Source organism: Anabrus simplex, chromosome 10 (genome assembly GCF_040414725.1).
Source record: "Anabrus simplex isolate iqAnaSimp1 chromosome 10, ASM4041472v1, whole genome shotgun sequence".
Lineage (NCBI taxonomy): Eukaryota > Metazoa > Arthropoda > Insecta > Orthoptera > Tettigoniidae > Anabrus > Anabrus simplex.
Genome location: NC_090274.1, coordinates 44,541,136 through 44,567,566, shown reverse-complemented (window position 1 = coordinate 44,567,566; position 26,431 = coordinate 44,541,136). Strand labels below are relative to the sequence as shown.

Here is a 26,431-nt window from a genome sequence, read left to right as displayed (position 1 = left end):
TGAATTAATTTACACAATAAAATGTTCATCCATTGAGGTTGTGGATGTAATTTTGTTACAAAGAGAAAAACAAGATTTGAAACATAAATCTGTAAATACGAGCTAGGTAACTTGTATGCATAATGAAACAGTTGTCTTACTCAAGATTGACAGCAGGGCTCTCATTGATGATCAGGATCCCTTGACTGTCTGCCATGTCCATAGCCTCTTCAGCATAGGGATAATGAGAGGTGCGATAGCAGTTGGCACCGATCCAGCTGATGAGGTTGTGATCACGAAGTAGCAATGTGTAGTCCAGGCCTTTACCTCGTAGCTGAGAATGAAGGTGTACCATTTAAATATGGTTCACAATATAGAAATTCAGTTTATACAAATCACTAGAATCATAAATTAAATGGAAAATTATATCGGCTATCAAGTTGTGAGTGCATTTTGTGAAGTATCAATGTGGAAACGCTGGTTAATAGAGCAAACGCCTGAAAAGCCTTACATCTGATATGTTTCTGACATTTTTGACATGCTCTGTAGGTGAAAAATATCTAATTCGCTCCATGGGAATTTAGAATTGTCCATTCGGAATTTCTAGGCGGGCAATAATTCCATTGTGGAAATTTATCTCCTGCATGCAGTTATCAGACTGTGCCTCTTATATAGGCTTCTGATAAGTTCACCTGCATTCACCCCAGCATCAGTGGGTAGGGTCTTACCTCTGACGAGTCTAGTGTCAGACCTAAGACGAAACGCTGGTTATTAGAGAAAACGCCTGAAAAGTCTTACATCTGATATGTTTCTGACATTTTTGACATGCTCTATTGGTGAAAAATATCTAATTCCCTCTATGGGAATTTAGAATTTTCCATTCGGAATTGCTAGGCAGGCAATAATTCCATTGTGGAGATTTATCTCTCCTATGCAGTTATCAGACTGTGCCTCTTATATAGGCTTCTGATAAGTTCACCTGCATACACCCCAGCGTCAGTGGGTAGGGTCTGACACACCCCACTCTGATTAGTCTAGTGTCAGACCTAAGACGAAACGGTGGTTAATAGTGCAAACGCCTGAAAAGCCTTACATCTGATATGTTTCTGACAAAGTATCAATGTTTCAGCTACTTTACGGTAGGTCTTGTCAAGATAGTGTGGAGGGCACGTGGAATAGGCTTCTCCATATAAGTGGAGGTGTTGTTTCTGTTCACTGCACATTCCATATTTCTGGAGAAATGGTACCACAGTCAACCTCTTTCTAGTTTCTTTGGGTAGTGGAAGCAAGACCCTGTTTCAAATGCTTCTTCCTCACGACCAAAGTTCTTGGACTACTTTTCTCTGTCAATATCTTACTGTAACTTTAAAGCTTTTTGGTTTGTCAAACACTAATTATAACACCTATAACATAATATCATAACTGAAAGGGGGAAAAAAATCACGCACACTATTAAACAAAAAAACTCAAAACAGCACCCAGATGGATGACAGCTGAGAGAGAAAGGATTCAGAAAGTGGAGAAATTCAAATATCTGCGAAAGTGGATAGAAAATAATCTGTCGGAAAGAGAGGCACTGTTATCAAGAATCAACAAGATGAACTTGGCATATAAGCTATGTATGAACACTTACAACAAGAAGAATATCTCGAACAATGCAAAACTTAGACATTACGAGACAGTGGTCCGCCCGGAGGCTTTATATGCAGCTGAATGTTTGAACTTGATAAAAATAGGATTGGTCAAGAAGTTGGAACTAGTGATGTACATGGCATAGTGAAGTGGATAGTGACTTGCTAACCTCAAATTTGTAATTTATCATGTGAGCAACGTTGCAAGCTAATGTAATAAAATGTAATTATCCCCCTGGTTTGGACTTCCTTGCAACATTCAAAATTAGATAACACTGTACATGACATTCTCAAAATGAAAAGATTTCAATGATTTCTCTCTGTCCCAACTACAGTCACGCTAGTGGAGAGAAATATTCTGAGGAAGATACTAGGACCCCAAAGAACAGAAGATGGATCATACAGAAAGAAAGGAAACCAAGAATTATATCTCAAGATGGAAAAAGATCTCAGATACCACTCGGAAGTAGACAGCCATATTTTTTGGACCTACTTGGATAGACTGAAATTTTTTTGAGATCAGAAGGTGAAGGAGGACCTGGAAGAAATGGGAATACAAGAAATGAAAATCAGCAACAGGGATGCTTACAAGTCAAGCATCAAGGCCACTAAGAGGTTTCAAGAAAAAGTCAAGATCCCATTCCCAAGCACCATGGACAGAAGAAAGGAGGAGATGGCAGAGTGAAAGGATGAAGGAGAAGTGGATAAGGATTAAAGCCCAGAAACAGATGAACCTGAATTTGAATTAGTGTGATTCATAATCGGCCAAAATGAAAGATGAAGAAACAAAGAATGATGTGTTTAGTTGTTGAAAGAACATCATCAGATTTTTCTTCTTCTCCTCCAGAACCTCTTCATCCTCTCTCTCCTTCTCTCCCGTTCTTCAGCTGATATTTTCAGTATCCTCTTCTCTCGCCTCCCCCACTGGTGCTTCTCTGTCCTAGTCCTGTACCTTTCTCTGTCACTGAGCTCTGGTTGGTGTATATTTATTTCTCCAGTTCTTTGTTCCTTCCACCTTGATCCCCATCTCGGTCCAGACAAGCCAGGTGGTATAGAAATAAACCGTTGATATTTCTCACTACATCATGTCTTTTTCTTGTCCTATAAAATCCTGCGGTGTGTCTTACAGTATAGTCCTACCCATTGTCTCCCGTACTCTCCATGTCCATCTGATCACATCTTCAGCAAATCTTGCTCTTTGAGTCTTCTTTCTTCAGAGATCGTCCTCATGTTTCGATACAGTTCGTCCCTTGATGTTGCATCTTTCATCTCCTCTTTTTTTTGTCCCAGTATCGTTCTCAGAATTTTTCGTATTCTTTCTCCAGTTGCTCTGCCACATGCCTTTCTAGAGTTATCGTCTCGGCCACGTACGGTACTGTGTTCCTCACTGTCGCCTTTTTTAAAAATAAACTGATGAAACTGTTTAGAAATGAAGATACATTTATGTTTAAATTCTGTTCATACCCTTCATAAAGACTCTCAACAAATTTCGATCTCCCTCAATATAAAGGTCACACTGTGGAGAAAACTATACTGTAAGTCACACAGCAGGATTTCATAGGACAAGAAGAAAACATGATGTGGTGAGAAATATCAACGGTTTATTTCAATACCACCTGATAGCCTGACCTTTAAAATTCATTATGGTAGTATTAACAGCATTGTCAGTGCACTGGAAAGTATTTAAAAATTCTTTGGTACACATAATGCGCATAAAAAATAACTGTAAATTCTGTCTAAACGTTTGTCGTCGTTGGCCGATACCCGTATCCGAGTTTTTGTTTCTTGCCTGCAGTTCCGTAATCCTTAGTCCACACAATGACCGAGCTCGATAGCTGCAGTCGCATAAGTGCGGCTAGTATCCAGTATTCGGGAGATAGTAGGTTCAAACCCCACTGTCGGCAGCCCTGAAAATGGTTTTCCGTGGTTTCCCATTTTCACACCAGGCAAATGCTGGGGCTGTACCTTAATTAAGGCCACGGCCGCACCTTAATTAAGGCCATGGCCGCTTCCTTCCCACTCCAAGCCCTTCCCTTTCTCACCGTCGCCATAAGACCTATCTGTGTCGGTGTGACGTAAAGCAACTAGCAAAAAAAAAATCCACACAATGAAGGTGGCACTGATGGCTTATCAAACCAATTTCTGCATAAAACGTGCGGCCACACATGTTGCATCCAATGGAAGAAGGGGGGCATGGCAGTGTTTGTGTAGCTTCTTTCTCTGGCGTGTTTCCTCTTCCTGTCTTCAAAGTTCCTGCTCAAACTGTGCAATTGGAGCTGAGATGGTAGCACGCCAGCGAGAGTGATCCAGTGCGAGAGTATGCCAGGTTTTTCGATTTATATCTACTCTTCTCATGGTCTGCTTCAGTTGGTCTTTATATTGCTTCAGAGGAGCATCATGAGTTTCTTGCCAGTGCTGAGCTCACCATAAACAATTTGCCAAGGGAATCTGCTGTCACTCATATGATGGATATGGCCTACCCATCTAAGCCGATGACAAACGATGGTGGCTTCAATACTGTTTAGCTTTGCTTTCTCGAGAACTGCTATATTAGTTATATAGCCATGCCATTTGATGTTTATGATGGGTCTAAGTTTTTGTTGATGAAAGCTTTCCAGGTTCTTGAAGTCCCGGCGATATAGGGTCCAGGTTTCACACCCATAGAGTAACGTAGAAATAACAACAGCTTGCTACACCATTATTTTCGTGTGGATACTTAATCTTTGTTCTGGAACACATGGTAAGTTTAAGAACATACAATGTGTGTGCCATGTTTTAATATGTACAGAAACAGTGATTCTAGTCAAAAATCAGTGCTTGCCAATTTAAGAATTAATTTTGGTCGAAAATGACCTGCTTATGAAGGAATGCAGAAATGTACTAGTACAAATGAAACTTACATTGGAATCCTCATGCTTGCCAAACCCATGTAAGTACACAGGCTTGGAGTTGATCCTCAAGTCCCTACCCCAGGATATTGTGCGAATCCCAATGGGTAGTCTATAAATATCTTGAATTCCATTGGCAGATAACAGGACCTGAAAAATCATTACATATCATGATAGAAAGATAGGATAAACACAACGCCAAGCCAGTGTGAGAAAAGGAAGCAACAGAAAGAGGAAATACAAATAAAAATGAAACGCAAAGAGACAAGGAAAATCTCCAGATCTTCATAAGTGGCTGTCTCACACCAGTTCTTCTCAGCCTTTAGCACTCTAGATTAGGTATCTTAGCTTCCTCAAGAGAGGGCTAAGAGCATCCACACTTACTGAGGGAGGACCATTCTTGAGAAATTTTCAGTTTTGAAGTGGGAAGTATAGGATAAGAACAAATGGAGGCCCCAATACAAAATGTTAAGTCCATTTTTTTTAATTTTTTTTTTTGTTTTTTTTTGTTTTTGGAAAAATGAGTTTTTGCACGATCTCTGCAGAGGGTGTTAATGGGCAACTGCTGGTGTACTAATTTCATGCGTTTAACTCCCATAAGTCCATGTTTGAGCCATTCACAGATTGTGATATTTCAACATTTTCAATGCAAGAAGTAAATAAGTCAGATTAGCAATCAAAAAATGTAGTTAAGTCCGATAGATTCAATTATAAAGTTGATAAGTCCAATAATGCAGTCACTCAGCCTTATACTTAAAAAGGGTGAGTTACAATGCTTGAATCTGCACATCAGCTATCCTTCGAAGATTCATTTATTTAACATCTATTAGTCATCCAGTCTGTCATTAGTAGTATGTTTATGACCTAAAAATGTTAGAAATATGCAAGCATTTATGACCTAAAAAAGTATTAAAATATGACAATAAATATGACTTTAATATTATTTTGACCACATTTTCAAAATCTCCAAAATCTTGTCTCTGTTTACATTAACCTTATATTGAAAGTATTCTTTTAAAATCTTGCACATTCAATAATAAATAAATATGTATGTCAGGTATTCAGCCTGAAAGCTGGTTTGATCCTCCACAACTCTGCCATCAGCTGTCATAGATAGCCTAGGTGTCACTGAAGAGGCATACTACAGAAATGAGAAGTGAGGCAGTTTCCCGTTGCTTTCCTCACCGGGCCAGAAGTTGCTATTACACATCAGTCTGCCAAGCCCATTGAAATAGATCCACCAACCGACCCTATGAGTGGAATAAGTAATAATATTAATTATTATATTTTGAATTTATTTAATTACTCAATCCAGAGGTAACTCTTGACTCTGCACAGAATGAAATAAATGTCACATTTTGATGGGTGATAAGAAATAATTACAACAGCAAATGACGTATATTTTAAAGTTTTCAAATAGGAACGATCTTCTGTTTTCACACAACAGTGACTTGTAACGGAAGAAAGACCGCTCAACATCGCATATGAAGGTAAAGTTGGAATTCAAGAGGACAAATTGGGGTAAATATTCATTTATAGAAAAGGGAGTTAGGGACTGGAATAACTTACCAAGGGAGTTGTTCAATAAATTTCCAATTTCATTGAAATCATTTAAGATAGGGCTAGGAAAACATCAGATAGGGAATATGCCACCTGGGCGACTGCCCTAAATGCAGATCAGTATTGATTGATTGATTGATTGATTGATTGATTGATTGATTGATTGATTGACTGAACAGGATGTTATTGGGGCATATTTGAAATACGTCATATAGTTTCACAGTTTCAATGTCAGCCAGCCAGTAATTAAGAAGTAATTTAAAAAATTAAAAATTCACGGGGAAATATGACCATAATACAAAAAATTACTGGAAAATGACAAAAATGTTAAAAAGCCAAAATATGATTTTATGACCTGTGAAAATTGTATAATTTTAGTCACCATAGAGAAAATCTTGCTTAACTTGTATATCCCATGGAAATAATATAAAGGAAAAAAATGTGACATGTCATAAACATCTGGACCATAGTCGTCGGCATTACTGTCCTAGATGATTATGAAGAATTTTACACTCCATTGTTGAAATCATTTGTACCAGGAACCTCTACCTCTCACCAAGCATTGTTTTGATCTTGGATATGTTGGACATGAAAAAGACATCTACTTATATAAGGGAAGAGTAAGTAGAAATTGCAACAAAGGCAATCCTAAAGCATATTGCTCACGGTAAAATGTTTCGTAAAATTTGTTGTACAATTAATTTTATAAAAATTTGGTGAAAGCAAGTTGTGTTGTTCACGGTAAAATTAGTTTATAAAATCCATTGAAGCATCAGGATGGCCATCTATGAACTCACTCTTGAACTAGGATGTGCATGTGCTACCATCTATCGATAAACTTTTAAACCAAGAATAAGCTGTTCAACTTACAGTGTACCGAGCTCGATAGCTGCAGTCGCTTAAGTGCGGCCAGTATCCAGTATTCGGGAGATAGTAGGTTTGAACCCCACTATCGGCAGCCCTGAAGATGGTTTTCCGTGGTTTCCTATTTTCACACCAGGCGAATGCTGGGGCTGTACCTTAATTAAGGCCACGGCCGCTTCCTTCCCACTCCTAGCCCTTTCCTGTCCCATCGTCGCCATAAGACCTATCTGTGTCGGTGCGACGTAAAGCAACTAGCAAAAAAAAAAAAACTTACAGTGTGTTTAAGAGTATTGCTCCAACAAACAAAGCAAAACTTGCTGCTTTAGCTGCAATTATATGTTGTACAGTAGTAAAAAGGAAGAAAAGAAATGCCAGGAAATGCTGGACTCGGGTTGGATCAAAAGAAGAGAAGGTAGAAGACTGCTGTCCTTGTTCAAAAATTAGTTGAGGTTAGAAGACCAGCATTCATATAAGAATTCGGCGATTGTGTTTTCTGCCCCTCTTCTTGCATTTCTGTTGTGGTAAAGTGGCGTTTTAACTTCGTACAAACAAGGATATTTCTGGTATTCGTCCAGTAAAACACTAACAGCTTCCTTAGTCCACCCGGATCCTGCCATTTTAGAAAGAAGAGTTTGTTTACAATCGAGCTTCACAATCTTCTCACGACGTAGCGCCAGCATCATCGTGATGTCAGCTTCGCTGATTGGTTCATTTCATAAAATCAATTTTACAGAATAGAACATCTCTTATTTTACGAAAAGTTTTATAAAAGGTTTCATACAACTTGAATTTGACCATGAGCAACAGAAATTTTATAAAATTAAATTATTGTACAATAAATTTGACAGAAAATTTTACCGTGAGCAACAGGCATAAGCAGTTAAAGACAACTGAAGCTGTGAATTCCATAACAGCACATGTCCACTCATCAAAGTTTTGAGATAAACATGTTTTTTTGTATATCTTTAAACCTACTAAAGCTATTCCTTTGGTTTTTCTTCTATGCACAGATATTACAAGGCGTACATGTGTCTTGCAAAATATTACACCAAATCTATGAACGGTTTCAGAATAAAAAAATATATAAAAACAGTATTTTTGTGCTGTTTTGGAAATCATTGGATATCTTTTTGATATTACTTTTATTTAACATCTGTTTAATTGCATACAAATACATGATAAGGGTTTGATTTTGGTGAAAACATATTCACAAAGATATCAGTAAATACGTGACCCTAAGAAATGTTCAGTCTGAATCCCAGGCGTCACTTTCTGAGGCAGCATTATCATTGTCAGAGTTTCCATAATCTAGTAGAAGCTTAAAGTATGACTGATGCTGTGCGTCAATGGATAGTATATACTGTACTTCGAAATGTCTCCCACTGAGCTCGATAGCTGCAGTCGCTTAAGTGCGGCCAGTATCCAGTATTCGGGAGATAGTAGGTTCGAACCCCACTGTCGGCAGCCTGAAAATGGTTTTACGTGGTTTCCCATTTTCACACTAGGCAAATGCTGGGGATGTACCTTAATAAGGCCACGGCCACTTCCTTCCCACTCCTAGGCCTTTCCTGTCCCAGCGTCGCCGTAAGACCTATCTGTGTAGGTGCGACGTAAAACAACTAGCAAAAAAAAAAAATAGCTCTTGCTTTTGCTGGTGTCGACTTGAGTTCACTGTTGTAGGCCTTCGTTAAAGCTGCCAAATTACAAATACGCTTTTCTTTAAATTGAAATTTCTGTGTTACTAGTTCCCTAGCTGATGTACTAACAGTCACATCATTGCTGTGATACTGAATAATCTAGTATGATGTGACTTTCAATTGTCCTTCATGTTTAGACAGTGGCACAGGGTCTTTTACTTTTGCAAAGAAGGTTTTGTAATCAATAATCATGGATTCATCAACGTGAACGCACGCAGTATGCATAAAACAGATATTTTGTGGTGTTCTGATTGCGAAGTGAAAGCTTGCGACGAGGCGATTCCAATGATACCCATAACTCATATAGCGTCAAAACGTGGACTGCCGGGCTGAGTGGCTCAGACAGTTCAGGCGCTGGCCTTCTAACCCCAACTTGGCAGGTTCAATCCTGGCTCAGTCCGGTGGTATTTGAAGGTGCTCAAATACGACAGCCCCGTGTCGGTAGATTTACTGGCACGTAAAAGAACTCCCGCGGGACTAAATTCCGGCATCTCGGCGTCTCCGAAGACCTTAAAAATGTAGTTAGTGGGACGTAAAACAAATAACATTATTTTAAAAAAAGTGGACTTATGCTGTTTTGGGATTCATGGCTTCAATTAAAGACACAAAGCTTAAGGACACTGAACATCTGCAACAGTTCATACCACAGGAATATGTTGGGTTTTAGAGAACAATAACCACCTACAACATTAAACTCTGAAGAGGATTATGATGAGTATGGGCGAATAAAGACTTCAGATGGACCCCTTCAATCAAACTGAGCACTATTTCTTGACTGCACTTTTGAAAACTATTTAAATTAATAAAAATCCTAATTCAAAGTAAAATTAAATAAGCCCAAATTCGTATGATTAAAAATAAACCTTGTAATACAAATGATAAGTTCCTCTTTATTGTGTTGCCTATCTTCTAACTGTTTTGTCGTTTTGTTAATGTAAAATTATGATAATATTATTGCAAAAACAAAAAGATGTAGGTAGAGCGTGTAAAACTTATCTCCTTAAAAAATGTGGGAAATGGAGCTATTCTAATCTTGCATTGGAGCCTCCAAATAAAGAATCACAGTAGAAATAAAAAGAATACAGGTGGAGGAAGATGAAGAACACAAGATAGACATCATCCTCATCAACCATCTCGAATTGCCTGGGTGCATTGTAAAACTGCCCTCTACTTCTGCCTTCTTGCTGGATCTGTTCCCACTCAAGTCTTCATTCTCTCGCATCTTGTCCGACTTGACCAAGCCATTTAAAAAAAAATTATTTTTTTTTCCTACCCCTCGGTCTCTTCCTTTCAATCACAGTTTCCCTTTACTTGTTGTCCTATTTGGTTCCAGCTGTTTTACATGCATATTTCGGTACAGTTCATCCCTTGATCTTCATTCCCATCTTTCACCTCCTCTTTTTTCGTCCCAGTATCTTTCTCAGAATTTTTCTCTATTCTTTCTCCAGTTGCTCTGCCCTATATCTTTCTAGTCATCGTCTCGGCCGTGTACAGTACTGTGTTCCTCACTGTCAGCTTTTGTTGTTGTTGTTTAAGTCATCAGTTTCATAGATTGGCTTGATGCAGCACTCCATGCCATCCTACCCTGTGCTAACCTTTTCATTTCTGCATAACTACTACATCCTACATCCGCTCCAATCTGCTTGTCATATTCATACATACATACATACATACATACATACATACATTTCTTTCTTTCTTTCTTTCTTTCTTTCTTTCTTTCTTTCTTTATTTATTTATTTATTTATTTATTTATTTATTTATTTATTTATCAGCTTACAAAAATAGTGACCAGACATCCTGAAACAAGAATACAATTACTTGCGTTGTTGAGTATCAGTATGTACATTTTCGTACAAATGCATACTTGTGACAGTCCTTCTTGCTACATTTGGCTGTACATCAACCTTACTGGTGTGGTTACTTCCAAACGAAACAGGTAAACAGTACTCTGCAAGAACAAGGATTGCTCTATGAAGCACCAGTGTATCTGGTCCCCAAGTTGTGTCTGTGAGTTTACTGGCAAGGTTTTCTCGAGACTGTGCTTCTTACGGAGCATTCTTCTACTAAGTGGACTGCACCTCAGCTGCATCGATTGTCCCTGCAGAAACTTTCCTTGTGCTCTAGATGTTTGCACATTCCTTGACCAGTGTGATAACAGGTTAGCTGAACACACATCTGTCTTGGTTGATGGGAACCAGGCACTTCATTAAATGGATTGCTGATTAGTTCATGGTTACGTGGCTGTGCCTCGAGTCATTCTCGTACCCATTCCATCTTTGAGTTGAAACCACTTTCCAACAGTTGTTTTGCTTTTTCATACACTGGTCTTCTGGACCTTAGCTGCTTTACAGGTAAAGATTGAAGGTCTGAATGTAGAGGGCTGGAATCATCTTTAGAGACTTTTTTCCACTCCTTCAGAAGCATTGCTTTCCTTCAGAGGTGGGCGAGGGGGAACAGATGTTTGAGGGAACTGGATGCCAATTCAGAGGAGTAGATCTTATCGTACCTCTGACAGCCCTCATGGCTACATTTAGCTGTAAATAAACCTTACTGTGTGGCTGCTTCCAGGCCAAACATGTGACCAGTACTCTGCTGCAGAATAAACAAGAAGAAGAGTTGCTCCATGAAGCACCAGTGTATCTGGTCCCCAAGTTATGTCTGCGAGTTTCCTGACAAGGTTTTCTCCACACTGTAATTTCCGTTCAATGTTAGTTCGGTGGCTTTGGAATGTTAGGGCTCTGTCCAGTGTAACACCAAGATAATTTGATGTGTTTTTAAACTTTGTGAAGTCAAAAGGTCCAAATCTTGGTGTAACCTGCACTGATGCCAAGAGATTTTTAGATGGAAAAAGCAAACTTCTGGTTGTGTGATGTTTGGTTTAAGTTTTCATTTAAGAGGTACCAGGACCGAGCTCGATAGCTGCAGTCGCTTAAGTGCGGCCAGTATCCAGTATTCGGGAGATAGTAGGTTCGAACCCCACTGTCGGCAGCCCTGAAAATGGTTTTCCGTGGTTTTCCATTTTCACACCAGGCAAATGCTGGGGCTGTACCTTAATTAAGGCCACGGCCGCTTCCTTCCCACTCCTAGCCCTTCCCTGTCCCATCGTCGCCATAAGACCTATCTGTGTCGGTGCGACGTAAAGCAACTGGCAAAAAAAAAAAAAAAAAAAGAGGTACCAGGTATATGCATAAGTATTTTCCAGTTTTACTAAGAGATGGCACCAGCGTACGCAGCATATGAATTTGACACATACTTCAGTTTGTTCATCTGACATTAACCTTCTAACACACATAAGTTGAGTCCGCCAAACACTAGCGTCTGTGTTGTATTATTCAGTGATCATGTCAACACTTGTTCCTGAAAAAGAACATTTTGCGGTATGCATTGCTTTTCTTATTTAATCAAAAGAAAAAGGGTGTGGAAAGTCATCGTTTGCTGGTAGAAACGTATGGTGAACAAGCACCATCGATTAGAACATGTGAGACATGGTTTCGACAATTTAAATGTGGTGGTTTCAATGTGAAAGACAGTGCGCATTCTGGACTCAAACTCAACAGCAACTGGCACAAGCATTAAATGTGTCACAAGAAACAATCAGCAGACATTTATGAGCAACGAGGAAGATTAATAAACTTGGTAAATGAGTCCCACATGATTTGCATGAACGGCAAATGGAAAACTGCATAGTCACTTGCGAAATGCTGCTTCGACGCCATGAAAAAAATATCATTTCTGTACCAAATTGTGATGGGTGATGAAAAATTTATTTATTTTGAAAACCGTAAGTGGAGAAAATTGTGGCTGTCACCTGGCGAAGTTGGTCCTTCAACACCAAGGCTAAATTGCTTTGTCAACAAGACCATGCTTTGCGTCTGGTGGGACCAGAGCGATATTGTGTATTATGAACTCTTGAAGCTCGGTGAAACCGTTAATGCACAACACTATCGCCAACAAACGATTCATTAAAATCACACATTGATCGAAAGAAAACCGGAATGGCCAGAATACATGGCAAAGTGATTTTGTTACGCAACAATGCGCCGTCTCACACAGCAAAACCAGTGAAAGACACCTTGAAATTGTTTGGACGGGACATCCTTCTGCACCTTGCCGTTCTTCCCCGACCTGGCGCCATCTGTCTATCACTTCTTTACATCAATGGAGCACACGCTTGCAGAGCAGCACTTCAGCAATTTCAAGGAAGTTGGAAAATGGCTCGACGAATGGTTTGCTGCAAAAGACCAGCAGTTTTTCTGGCATGGTAGTCATAACTTACCTGAAAGATGGGCGAAGTGTCTAGAAGCCGATGGCCAAAATTTTGAATAAATAAAAAATGAATTTCCCTTGAAAATTAAGTGTTTTCTTTACCACAAAAACCGGTAAAAATTTATGCATACAACTGGTATATGTGGAGCTTGGTGAGGCTAGCTGTTAGATTCTCAATCATCATCATCATGTCATCAATGATCTGCATTTAGGGCTGTCACCCAGGTGGCAGATTCCCTATCAATTGTTTCCTTACCTTTTACCTAAACGTTTTCAAAGAACTTGGAAAGTTATCGAACATCACCCTTGATAATTTATTCCAATCCCTTACTCATCACCCTATAAATGAATATTTGCCCTCATTTTGTCCACTTGAATTCCAACTTTATCTTCATATTATGATCTTTCCTACTTTTAAAAGCTGTGCTCAAGCTTATTTGCCTACTAGTGTCATTCCATGCCTTCTCTCCAACGAAACATACTACGTATTATATAAGATTTATTATCAACTGTCAATATAGATGAATAATTAAGTTTGTATCTTGTGATGGGCTATGTTCGCACTCAGACTGGAATGAGTTAAAACAGTAATCAACAACAGATGTTAACCAGTTAACATGGTTTAAGGAACAAACCTGGAATGTGTAGAGATATCCTGCTGTCTCATTCATATAAATAGGCCACCACAAAGTTGGATTCTGGACACGCAGTTCATCTTGACAGCCAGCATTTTTGGCCACAGTAGCTCCATCCTGATCCAGGAGGGTCACGTAACAATCTACTTGCGTGGCGATGTCATTTCTGCCAATACTGAAGCTCACTTTATATTCAACTATACCTATCAATCAAAAGAAAAAGGGTGTGGAAAGTCATCGTTTGCTGGTAGAAAAGTATGATGAACAAGCACCATCGATTAGAACATGCGAGATATGGTTTCGACAGTACGCAGCATATGAATTTGACACATACTTCGGTTTGTTCATCTGACATTAACCTTCTAACCTTCTTTGAATTATTGTCAGAGGCACTTCACCAAAATTTCTGAGGAGGAATGAGTTTTAAATTAAAAATGCCTTTGACACTAAAACCAGAATCACCGGGCGAGTTGGCCGTGCGTGTAGAGGCGCGCGGCTGTGAGCTTGCATCCGGGAGATAGTAGGTTCGAATTCCACTATCGGCAGCCCTGAAGATGGTTTTCCGTGGTTTCCCATTTTCACACCAGGCAAATGCTGGGGCTGTACCTTAATTAAGGCCACGGCCGATTCCTTCCAACTCCTAGGCCTTTCCTATCCCATCGTCGCCATAAGACCTATCTGTGTCGGTGCGACGTTAAGCCCCTAGCAAAAAAAACAAAACAAAAACAAACAAACAGAATCTTCCTAGCCAAGAATAGTTGCATCCTTGTAGTTTGGTTTCCGTGTAAAACTGGATGTCTCTTAACTGTCACGTAAAACAACAAGCTTTGCCTGCTTCTTCCTATTGCATTCTAAACTCCTGTAATGTCCAGGCTATTGAAAATGTGCAATAACAAATACCATTTCAGCTTATTCTATTAGGGTCAGTTTATATACTTTCAACTGTTTCTTTTAAAATGTGATGGAACAAATCTGCAACAATTAGTGATAAATGGTACCAGAATTAATTTATTCAAAAGAAATAGTTCATGCAAATTTTTCAAGTCATACTAAGAAAGATAGGAACATCAACAGGAACACACATATACAAATTAAATAAGAGTTTTGTCTGTAATTTGTTTTTGTTTTCATATCGGTCATGTTCAAAATAAGAAGGAAATGCCTGCGCTCTAAATTCCTCTTCTGCCTGGAATCATCCTTAGCAAGCTTATGACATCTTTTTTATAAGTTCGTAATGTCCCATAACCAAACCAATAGAATTAAATATTTGAGAATTTTAACATTTCCTTAATGCTAAATGCGGGTTTTGCCCTATTGTGAATTACGTTAAATCAAATATAAAATTGCACTTTGCTCTTATTTAATAATTTTTGGGACTTGGAAATTTCTTCTGTTAAATGCGGGTTTACGTTAAATCAAGGTCACACAAAATCGGGGTTATACTGTATGTGTGTCATGAGAAAATGGCTGTACAGAATTTAATAGAAATCAGTATTTACAGTAAAGTTACAGGAGAAGACATATCAATCATCATCTTAATTTTTTTACATTTCCAGTTTCTTGGGTACTGTTGCTGAGCCTCTTCTGCTTTCTTACTGAGATGTCCTTCTCCAATCTGCAAGGTCTGCCATTGGGTTCTTGGTCTTTCCACCATTCATTTTCCCTGCCAAATACGTAACAAAAGCTGTCCTTGTAGGCTCCATCCTCATTACATGCCCAAGCCACCTTGATCTGAACAAATCAACCCAATCTAACAATGATGACTCAATTCCAGCTTTTTTTCTCTCCACATCATTCTTGAACTTGTCCAATTTTATTTTCTTTCTTGAATTGTGGATCTCTGGAACTTCATTTCAGATGCCTGTAACCTTAATGAGTCCTCGTTAGTGAGGGTGCAAGTTTCGATACCATAGGTTAAGATCGGTATGAAGTACTGACTGAACTTCACCAGCTTTTTTTTCTTTTTGTTGGTACTTTGGGGTCCCAGAGGAGTGTTCTTTCTTGCTGGCAAAAGTGAGAGTTCTTCTGCACTCTATTTGCCACTTCCTTTGTGGCTAGTGCATCTCAAGAAATTACACTGCTAAGGTATGCAAAGTTTTCCACACTTTCCAGTGGATAGTTTCTTAATATGATGTTCGCTGGTCATCCTCTGTTTATTGCCATCACTACTGTTTTGGCTTCACTTACTGTAAGACTGAATTCCTGGACTTAACCTTCAATTCACTGAGTCTCAGTTGTACTTGTTCCTCAGTTTGTCCCCAGATCATGATGTCATCAGCAGAAGCCATTGCATTAATTTCATCCGTGATGGTGATAAACAATAATGGGGATAGTGCACTGCCTTGCCAGACTCCACTTTTGATCTAGAACCAGAAGGAATGTCTGTCAGCTTATGCTCATACAGCATCTGAACTTTCCTCACCAGTTTCTCTGCCACATTTCTTTTTCACAGGCAGTCCCATTTCTTCTCTCTTGCAGTGCTGTCATATGCCTTCTCATTATCCAGGAAAACCATGGACAGATCTTTGCCTTTCTCCCAATATATCTCCATTAACATTTGGACATTGAAGATTAGGTCTGTTGTGGACCTGGCCATTCTTTTCCTTTTCTAACTGTGGCTCCAAGGAGTTGAACTCCAGTCTGCGAGGTTAGCTAAGAAGAGCCTATGAGATTAGGGTTAGCCAAGGAATTGAACTCGAAGTTACAAGTTGTGAGCCTCTAAGTTAGCCTCATAAGAATAATGTACTGTATATAGCAGTCATCTTGCCTAGTTACGTCAGTTCCTGAAATTTCAGCTCTTAAAGCTAATAGGTCCTAAGTTACAAATTGTGAGCCCCTGAGGTAGCTCTCCAGAGCAAGGCCCGTAAGACTCCAAGATGACTCACAATCTGTTCTCTAAGATCATCTTGAGAATTTTGAACACATGAGAAAGGAGCGCTATTCCCCAAGAGTTGGAGCAGAGGGATAATGACACACTTGTTCCAATTAGCAGGTATCCTGTCATCCTCACTCCACTGAGCACCCTACATTGCATCTGTAACCCCTGGACTTCTGCTGCTTTAATCATGTTGGTCTTTACCCTTGTGGCATCTAAAGTGCTGCTTATGTTTCTGCCCAAGTGGGAGGTTCCTCTGTCTAGATTTCAACAGCTGGTTCTTTCGTTCTCTGATCTGTTTCTGACCTGTTCAATAGGTGAACCAAATAATTCCTGAGAATCTTTCTGATGTCCATTTCAATTTAGACTACAAATAATTTTAGGGGAAGATGTAAAATTTAATTCTCAAATATCTCCAATAATACTGGCCCTATCTTCTTCTTGTACTGGGCCTATGTCCTTCGATGTTAGGCCCCTTAAAACAACAAGCATCAGCAAGCTTCTTGTACCATATTCTCATTGGATGTCGGCTGTCGTCAGGGCAATCTGGTTCTTGTTCTTAGCAAGCAGGAAAAGCTATTTGTTTTTACGTCGCACCGACACAGATAGGTCTTATGGCGACGATGGGACGGGAAAGGGCTAGGAATGGAAAGGAAGCGGCCGTGGCCTTAATTAAGGTACAGGCCCAGCATTTGCCTGGTGTGAAAATGGGAAACCACAGAAAGCCATCTTCAGGGCTGCCGACAGTGGGGTTCGAACCCACTACCTCCTGGATGCGAGCTCACATCAAGCAGGAAAAGAGTGGGGGTACTGAGTCCATACTATTTTCGTAGGTTCAGTACGGAAGATATTCGCCTGCTTCTCCCTCCTTCAATCTTACCTTGTAAGATAAGGTAAAGGAGTCTGTACTTATCATTTGAAATTATATGGTGAAGTACTCGAGTCTCTTCTTTTTGATGTTGAGCATCACCTCTAGGTGTTTGTTCAGATGTTGAAGTACTTCATTGTACATGTTCTATCAACCTGTGATATTCTGCACAGCCGGTTGCAGAACCACATCTTGAAGGATTGAAATTTCTTGCTGGCATACTCTGTTATAGTGATGGGACATTCGATTCATTTTACTGAATTGATTAATTTGATTCCATTCACGTTACTGAATCGACACAGTGATCAGATTCACGACACATTAGTCACTGCTCCTACTGCATCTGTGTAGTATGCACTGGTAAGACAGCAGCAACAGCATTCAGTGCTCGCTGCTGCCATCTGGTCTTCATACTATGAACTCATCTCTTAGGAAAAAAATGCTAGTCACTAATACATCGAAGGTTTCCGGCGACGCAGCATGGGAAAGGTCTAGGATTAGGAAGGTAGCAACCATGGCCTTAATTAAGTTACAGTCCCAAAACTACGGAAAACCATCTTAACGGCTGCCGACGGTGGGATTCGAACCCACCATCCCCCGAATGCAAGTGCATAGCTACACGATACTAACGGCACGTCCAACTCGCTCAGTCATTTTTGAAAATATGTATTTTTCTATCAGCTGATGATTTTTTTAAAATGTCATATTTTGTATAGGCTACCCAAGATGTACAGTAGCCCGCTGGTTTTCTGATTGAACATACTGTTGGTTAAGTTATTGTTTCAGTCGGCTCACTTACTGTCCACATATGATTGAAGTCCTGTGCAATGATGTGACATATGAACTGAGAGAATACTGAGCCGTTCTTCCCAATATAAAATAGGTACTTTTGAGTGGTCATGAGCATGACTCATAGTCATAGGGCAGGCTAGAGTCGAGTTTGTCAAATGTCAACTAAGTTATAATACTAAGATTCATTAAACTAATAAATAATATAACCTAATAGCCTACCTACTTACTAGCTACTTCAGAATTATGTTTTGACTACCTTTTTAACACTGCAAATAAATCCATCTATTATTTAAACCTCCCTGTAAGAAGAGAACAGTGAATGCTAGTGGGTATTATTTTCAAATGAGCTGAGCTCGAGAGTCCATTATCGCATACAATTCTTTCAGTGTACCATGGCTCTGTATGTATTGCTTCACAGGAAGTTCGGCTCCCCGCCAATGTCCAATGTGACATAGCGTCTTGGTAGGTGTGCTACGTACCAACTGATGAGCCCAGCCTAGCACGCGAGGACGAAGCGCTGGCAACCAGGAATGAGTTAGCTGGAAAATTTATAATGTCCAATAACGGACCATTAATATTGGTATTATAAATTTACTCATTCGGAACAAATATTTCAGATTCCCTATGGGAATCAACATCTATATCATCTGATGGCCAGGCAGGCATCAATTTTTGATAATGAGACAAAGTCTCTCATAGTGCATTGGCACTGCCGGTGGCTACAATTAGCCTACGCAGTGGCCTCCACGGTATGCACTAGCCAGCGTCTTGGTAGGTGTGCTAGGTACCAACTGATGAGCCCAGCCTAGCACGCGACGGCGAAACGCTGGCAACCAGGAATGAGTTAGCTGGAAAATTTATAATGTCCAATAACGGACCATTAATATTGGTATAATGTCCAGTGTACCGATAATGAACTGTGTGTGTGTCTCACTCATCCGGGACTGCGTACGATTCTTAGGTGTGCCATGGCTCATGTATGTCTCGCTGCAGTGGAAGCTCGGCTCTCCGCCAGTGTCCAGTGTGCTGATAAGGAGCCGTGTGTATCTTGTGTCTCCTGGGCTGTGCTCGTTCACGATTCTTTTAGTGTGTTATGGCTCTCTGTATGTCTCGCTGCAGTGGAAGCTTGGCTCTCCGCCATTGTCCAGTGAACCGATAAGGAGCCGTGTGTATCTTGTGTCTCACTGAGCCGTGCTCGTTCACAATTCTTTCGATGTGCCATGATGCACTGTCTCGCTGCAGCGGAAACTTGGCTCCCCATCAATGTCCAGTGAGTGCGCCACTCAGCACTGTCTGCCGGAAGTAAGCTGAATCGTGTGCCGTGAGCTCGCAGTTCCTGTGAATCGATGCACTCAGACACTTGAATGAATCGATGCACTGCTTCGAATCATGCATTCAGTAGGATCTGTTTTGATCCAGTTCTCAGCGCCGTATAGTACAGTAAGGCAAATAATACATAACAATGAAGTAAATGGAGACAGGGATTAATATTAAAGTTCCTATTAAAGATTTTACTTATTCTCTTGAATGCAGTCTTTGCCTGTTCTTCTTCTCCTTCTTGTACCATATCCGCATTGGATGTCGGCTGTCATCAGGGCGATCTGGTTCTTGTTTTCAGCAACTCGAGAGTGAGGGTACTGAGCCCATACCATTCTCGTAGATTCCATAGCCAAGATATTCTCCTTCTTCGCCTACTTCTCCTTTCAATTCTACCTTGTATGGTAAGCTGAAGGAGTCTATATTTATCATTTTGAATGATGTGGCCAAAGTACTCAGTTTCTTCTTTTTGATGTTGTGCATAAGTTCTAGCTTTTTGTTCAGGCATTGGAGTACTTCAGTGTTACGTATTCTGTCAACCCATGATATGCCTGTTCAATTTATTCTAAAGTAATTATCCTTATGACCCATCATTGTCAAGTCATATACAGAATGATAGCAATATGAACATCATCATTTAGACTTTCACGGCTGTGTAACTATTTATGATGTAACATTTTTGGAACTGTGCCATGTAATAAACTATATAAACACACTCAGTGCTTGTTTCAAAAGGTACCTTGCCTTTCTTCATCAGGAGAAAACAGAAAACGGAAACACAACCAACATATTAAGTTCTTTGTTGCTTTCTCTTAGCAACCATTGATGCGCCGGGTTTGAAACACATGTTGAATGTTTTTATATAGTTTATTACATGGGATAATCCCAAAAAAATTTACATCATGAATAACATGAATATTGATAAATGCTAAATAACAAAAGTTACTTTTTGCAAAACTTCCAATCTTATCTGCGGTACAATTTTATCGTAGAATGAATATTAATGGAAATACTTAGGATTTTATATTTCTCATTTATTACCTGCATTCTACTGTTGTTAATGTTAGTCTTACCAAAGAATCCTCTGTAATAAAGAGAGGAGGAATACTAAATTCTGATCTTCCATATCTCATACATTTTTACTGTGGTAGAAAGGTTACTGGTCCTGATCCCTGAATGTACTATCAATCCCAAAGCAGGCTCTCAGTAGACGTCAGCATGACTTGGGATCTAGGAGAGATACCTCGCCATGTCAGACAGCCTTAAAGAATATTGGTGGGGAGTTGGATAACTTTCGATTTTATCTCACCATTCTTCTGGACCACATATTCTGTTAACTACTGACTTGACACACAGGTCCAATAGAGTATTTCAACTATTACATCTATACTATGGAGGTGAACTCACAGCCATGAATCAGACTACTTTTCTCCACTTACCTGAACCTCCTACATGGCCAACCTGTCCGACAGCTAGTAACAGGATAGACACAAGACATGATACCTGTCGTGTTTATCCTGTTGTGTTTCTATCTTTTGAGTAATATATATCTTTTTATACATTACTTGATTTGACACTTGTTTGTTCCTTGCCAATACTTCTATTACCCTCTTAGGTCCTTTTCTCATGTTGTGTTTGTCCCAGCGAGCTAGAATATAATACATAGAGTGGCTATCACACTGCCATCTTTGAAGAAAGTTGAAATGTAGACTGCCCTGTCTTAAATGTACCTCAGTAGGTGGAACGCTGCGTAAGCGAGTGCAGAACAGAGCGGGAAAACAAGACATTTTCACAGAGATCTTATTCATTAGGTGTAACAGTTACAGATTATTGGAGTTGATAATGAAAATAATGGATGGAAAGCATAACTAATTGTTGCATATATGTTTTACTTAACCAGGGGTTCCCTGCGGAATCGTAACACAGTGTAACTTAAAATAGAAGAAACAAAATAGATATGTAAGTTTGTCTTTTCTTGAAGAAATCTATTGTTGAAAATGATAAGATCAATTATTGTTTAATCACAAAGATGTGGAGATATTCATACATCTTCAATATTTATCAACATATGGAAGAGTGAAGACCTACGGTACAAGATTAGGATGTGTATTTAAACAACCAACTACAGTAAAGACTTTAATGAATTATCATATATTTTAAAGGCAACCTTTCTACCTAAACATTTTTATAACATAGACTGAAAATAAAATTTACAGTAAACAAATTGAATTTATATTGATTTGTTAATAGTTACATTTCTCGATTTGAAACGGCTCTTTCATTCACATGAACCGATACATATTTTAGATCTGTTTCATTGTTCCATGAAAAGTATTAATTTTTGTGAACATCTGCCTTATGAATATTGAATTTTCACGACCGCATTGTAATCGAAACAGACTTTTCAACATATTCAACATATATAGTTTATTACATGGGATAATCCCAAAAAAATTTACATCATGAATAACATGAATATTGATAAATGCTAAATAACAAAAGTTACTTTTTGCAAAACTTCCAATCTTATCTGCGGTACAATTTTATCGTAGAATGAATATTAATGGAAATACTTAGGATTTTATATTTCTCATTTATTACCTGCATTCTACTGTTGTTAATGTTAGTCTTACCAAAGAATCCTCTGTAATAAAGAGAGGAGGAATACTAAATTCTGATCTTCCATATCTCATACATTTTTACTGTGGTAGAAAGGTTACTGGTCCTGATCCCTGAATGTACTATCAATCCCAAAGCAGGCTCTCAGTAGACGTCAGCATGACTTGGGATCTAGGAGAGATACCTCGCCATGTCAGACAGCCTTAAAGAATATTGGTGGGGAGTTGGATAACTTTCGATTTTATCTCACCATTCTTCTGGACCACATATTCTGTTAACTACTGACTTGACACACAGGTCCAATAGAGTATTTCAACTATTACATCTATACTATGGAGGTGAACTCACAGCCATGAATCAGACTACTTTTCTCCACTTACCTGAACCTCCTACATGGCCAACCTGTCCGACAGCTAGTAACAGGATAGACACAAGACATGATACCTGTCGTGTTTATCCTGTTGTGTTTCTATCTTTTGAGTAATATATATCTTTTTATACATTACTTGATTTGACACTTGTTTGTTCCTTGCCAATACTTCTATTACCCTCTTAGGTCCTTTTCTCATGTTGTGTTTGTCCCAGCGAGCTAGAATATAATACATAGAGTGGCTATCACACTGCCATCTTTGAAGAAAGTTGAAACGGCGACTGCCCTGTCTTAAATGTACCTCAGTAGGTGGAACGCTGCGTAAGCGAGTGCAGAACAGAGCGGGAAAACAAGACATTTTCACAGAGATCTTATTCATTAGGTGTAACAGTTACAGATTATTGGAGTTGATAATGAAAATAATGGATGGAAAGCATAACTAATTGTTGCATATATGTTTTACTTAACCAGGGGTTCCCTGCGGAATCGTAACACAGTGTAACTTAAAATAGAAGAAACAAAATAGATATGTAAGTTTGTCTTTTCTTGAAGAAATCTATTGTTGAAAATGATAAGATCAATTATTGTTTAATCACAAAGATGTGGAGATATTCATACATCTTCAATATTTATCAACATATGGAAGAGTGAAGACCTACGGTACAAGATTAGGATGTGTATTTAAACAACCAACTACAGTAAAGACTTTAATGAATTATCATATATTTTAAAGGCAACCTTTCTACCTAAACATTTTTATAACATAGACTGAAAATAAAATTTACAGTAAACAAATTGAATTTATATTGATTTGTTAATAGTTACATTTCTCGATTTGAAACGGCTCTTTCATTCACATGAACCGATACATATTTTAGATCTGTTTCATTGTTCCATGAAAAGTATTAATTTTTGTGAACATCTGCCTTATGAATATTGAATTTTCACGACCGCATTGTAATCGAAACAGACTTTTCAACATATTAGGTCGTGTTACGTACATGTAGTACGTGTTGAAGAGATGTTAAGTACAGAACAAAAATGGCCAGCCGGACACCAGTGGGATCCCATTTTTGTTCTGTACTTAACATCTCTTCAACACGTACTACATGTACGTAACACGACCTAATACGTTGAAAAGTCTGTTTCGATCTGCCTTATGGTTTATCATTTCAGTTCTTGCATAATAGCTCTGTATCTGTGGTGCAGTCTAATTTAAAATAATGCTTTAAGAGAAGTTTTCGTCATGCTGGCATAACGGGTTTCCTCACTGAACTCTGTAGCAGTAAATGATCATTACTGTAAAACAACTGCCCTGCAGCTGACGAGAGAACTTCAGTCTGTAACTTTAACACAAAAATTTATGTTATCTTTGTGACAGTGACTTTTTTCTGAATACTTTTTCAGCCACGTGCCAATTTCACATCATCATGAGCTGGATAAAGAGGCTAGGCTATATTTTACATCTTTCTAGGCAATGAGTTGTTCTTTCTCTTCTGAATGTTGAGCAAACATAACCTTCAGACAGTCGTGGCATTTAATTTTCTTTCCTACCTCACGGATGACATTTCCTACTATGTACTCAACACCATTTTCAGAGTACTGTACTTGGTGAGTGACTCGTAATTTGAAACATAGTGATCGGTAGAGGTGCTGCCTTCAGAAAGAACCATAGTACATAGATAAGAGAAGCACATCACTTTACAATTTGCAGTGGTCAATGAGTCAATCTGTCCCAGTGAATAGTTCCTGTATGTTGATCTGAATTGCTCTACATTGAGATTATTTGTGTTTCTTCCTCTATTACCTATGGATGAGAACAGCTATTCTAAATTGTCGGTAATACCTTGGGCAGCAAATGTCTATACATTTTTCTCTATAAATTACATGTTTCTATCTTTCAATAATATATCACTTAAACATCAGATTCTTTCCACCTTGTGGTCATAACTTACCAGTAGTTCCATCAACATGTGTAAGAACAGTTATATCATCAATATAATTTTGGGGAGTAGTGTACAGGAACACAGGTCGATGGATGCCTGCATAGTTGAAGAAGTCAAAGCTGTATTTGTTAATGACATATCCTGGAGGATACCTGTAATCAGAAGCACAAACTAATATCATCACCACAGATACAATCAACTGGAAATGAAAGTCAAGAACAGGTTTTAAACAAAAGTGGACTCTTCTAAAAACTTGAAATATGACTCCACAATATACTTTTCATTATTCAGTTTTCTGAAAAGGAAAGAATGAATGCTGGTCACAAATCTCCAACTTTAGATGATACGAGGGGGGATCAAATATAAACAGGATTTTATTTTTTATTTAAATTAATTTATTAAAAACACAAGGCAATTACAATTTGTTTTTCCACACAGTTTCCTGCTTTGGAAATGCATTTTTCCCAGCATATGGGCAGCTTTCTGATGCTCTCATCATAAAAAGAACAGGGTCGTGTCACCAGCCAGTTGTGCACGAAGTCTTCCACACTCCCGTCATCTTCAAATCGTTGCCCTCCTAGAGCTTCTTTAAGTGGTCCAAACAAATGGAGATCGCAGGGCAATAAGTCCAGTCTGTAAGTAGAATGGTCAAGTGTAGTCCAGTGCATTTCCTGCAGCTTGGAGACAGAGCAGCAGTATGGGGCTGCGCAATATTGAATTGGTTGGTCTCGTCTTTTGCGGAGATATGCAACCCTCGCCTTGTTCAACAGCTTGCAGTAGTAAGCAGCATTGATTGTGCATCGCTCATACAAAAAATCAATCAGCAAAATGCCTCGCCGATCAGAAAAACCAGTTGCAAGAACCTTGCCAGCTGACAGTTGAGTCTTGGCTTTCAATGGTGCTGCTTCCCCTTTCCTCTGCCACTCTTTACACACGCACGTCCTTGACAGTGTTTGATCACCGAACTGTGCAGTCATCCTCTGGCAAATTTCCGCTGCTGTAACTCCTTCACGAGCAAGAAATTTTATAATTATGCTTTGCACAGTGGAGGGGTGCACTTGTTACTCTGACATCGTGAACATTACTGACAAAGTGGTGGAAAATATCTAACAGCCCGCGCTCCCCATTCCTAACGGTCCCGCCTAAGCACAGCAGAAGCGCAGGGCCAGTTCTACCAACTGTTGATATTCAGGAACAAAAGTCCCGTTTATATTTGATCGACTTTCATACATGTAAAGGACAAATCAAGTACCAGATCAAGCCATATATATACAAACAGAAACATGAATAGAGACACATAAAGGTTAATCACAATGACAAATCAGTGTGAGAAGAGATGAGATGAGGAAGCGCCAGTTGATGTATTTAAGTAGTTTCAACACTGTTCTCTGTAATCCAGACAAGAGACTCTCTCTAGTCTGATGGCAAACGGGCACCACTGGATCTGGCTATCTCCTCATCAACCCCAGTTCTTCAGCCCCATGGCTTAATGGGTATCATTCTAGTTTGAATCTTGGCCAGGTCGGGGATTTTAACATTCATTGGTTAATTCCTCTGTCTTAGGGACTGGATGTCCATCTTAAAAATTAAAATTCATCATAGGGAGGGCCTCATCCTCACAGACGTGCAGGTTGCCTGTAGGTCTCAATTTAAAAGACCTGCACTAGACTCTTCCAAAGGAGTATTCTTATTCTTATTCTTATTCTTATTATTATTATTATTATTATTATTATTATTATTATTATTATTATTATTATTATTATTATTATCTGTATTTTGCTCAAGGGCAGAAAACCGAGTTCCTTCCAGAATAAAACTGGTCTGAGACTATCTCCTCTTCTATTCAACATTGCACTGGAGAAGATTATCAGGAAATTAGCTCTTGTACTTGCTGGCATCATATTGGGGAGATATAAAGTCCTTGCATATGCGGATGATATTGTTCTTATTGTACTAAGCATAGGCAAGGCAGAACCATGGTGTCGCTCATCCCATGGTGATGCTCATATAGGGGTACGAATCACAGGTACTGTTGAAGCCAGCACCGTACTCTATTGCTATTAATCACAAACCTATTTGGTACCTAACATAGTGGTACTGTGCACAAGTAAAAGCGACCCA

General features: G+C 39.1%; 1 protein-coding gene across 6 annotated transcripts in view; it reads right to left on the bottom strand.

Moving 5' to 3' along the window:
• Window positions 1-26,431, bottom strand: part of LOC136882423 (beta-glucuronidase) — a 156,174-nt gene that overhangs the window by 86,661 nt on the left and 43,082 nt on the right. For all 6 annotated transcript variants that reach the window (XM_067155065.2, XM_067155067.2, XM_068229530.1 and 3 more), the window contains exons 5-8: window positions 24,320-24,462; window positions 13,524-13,726; window positions 4,511-4,648; window positions 141-313 (exon numbers count right to left, since the gene is read on the bottom strand). In XM_067155065.2, the coding sequence (XP_067011166.2) occupies window positions 141-313; window positions 4,511-4,648; window positions 13,524-13,726; window positions 24,320-24,462 (657 nt within the window). The remainder of the gene's footprint in view (window positions 1-140; window positions 314-4,510; window positions 4,649-13,523; window positions 13,727-24,319; window positions 24,463-26,431) is intronic.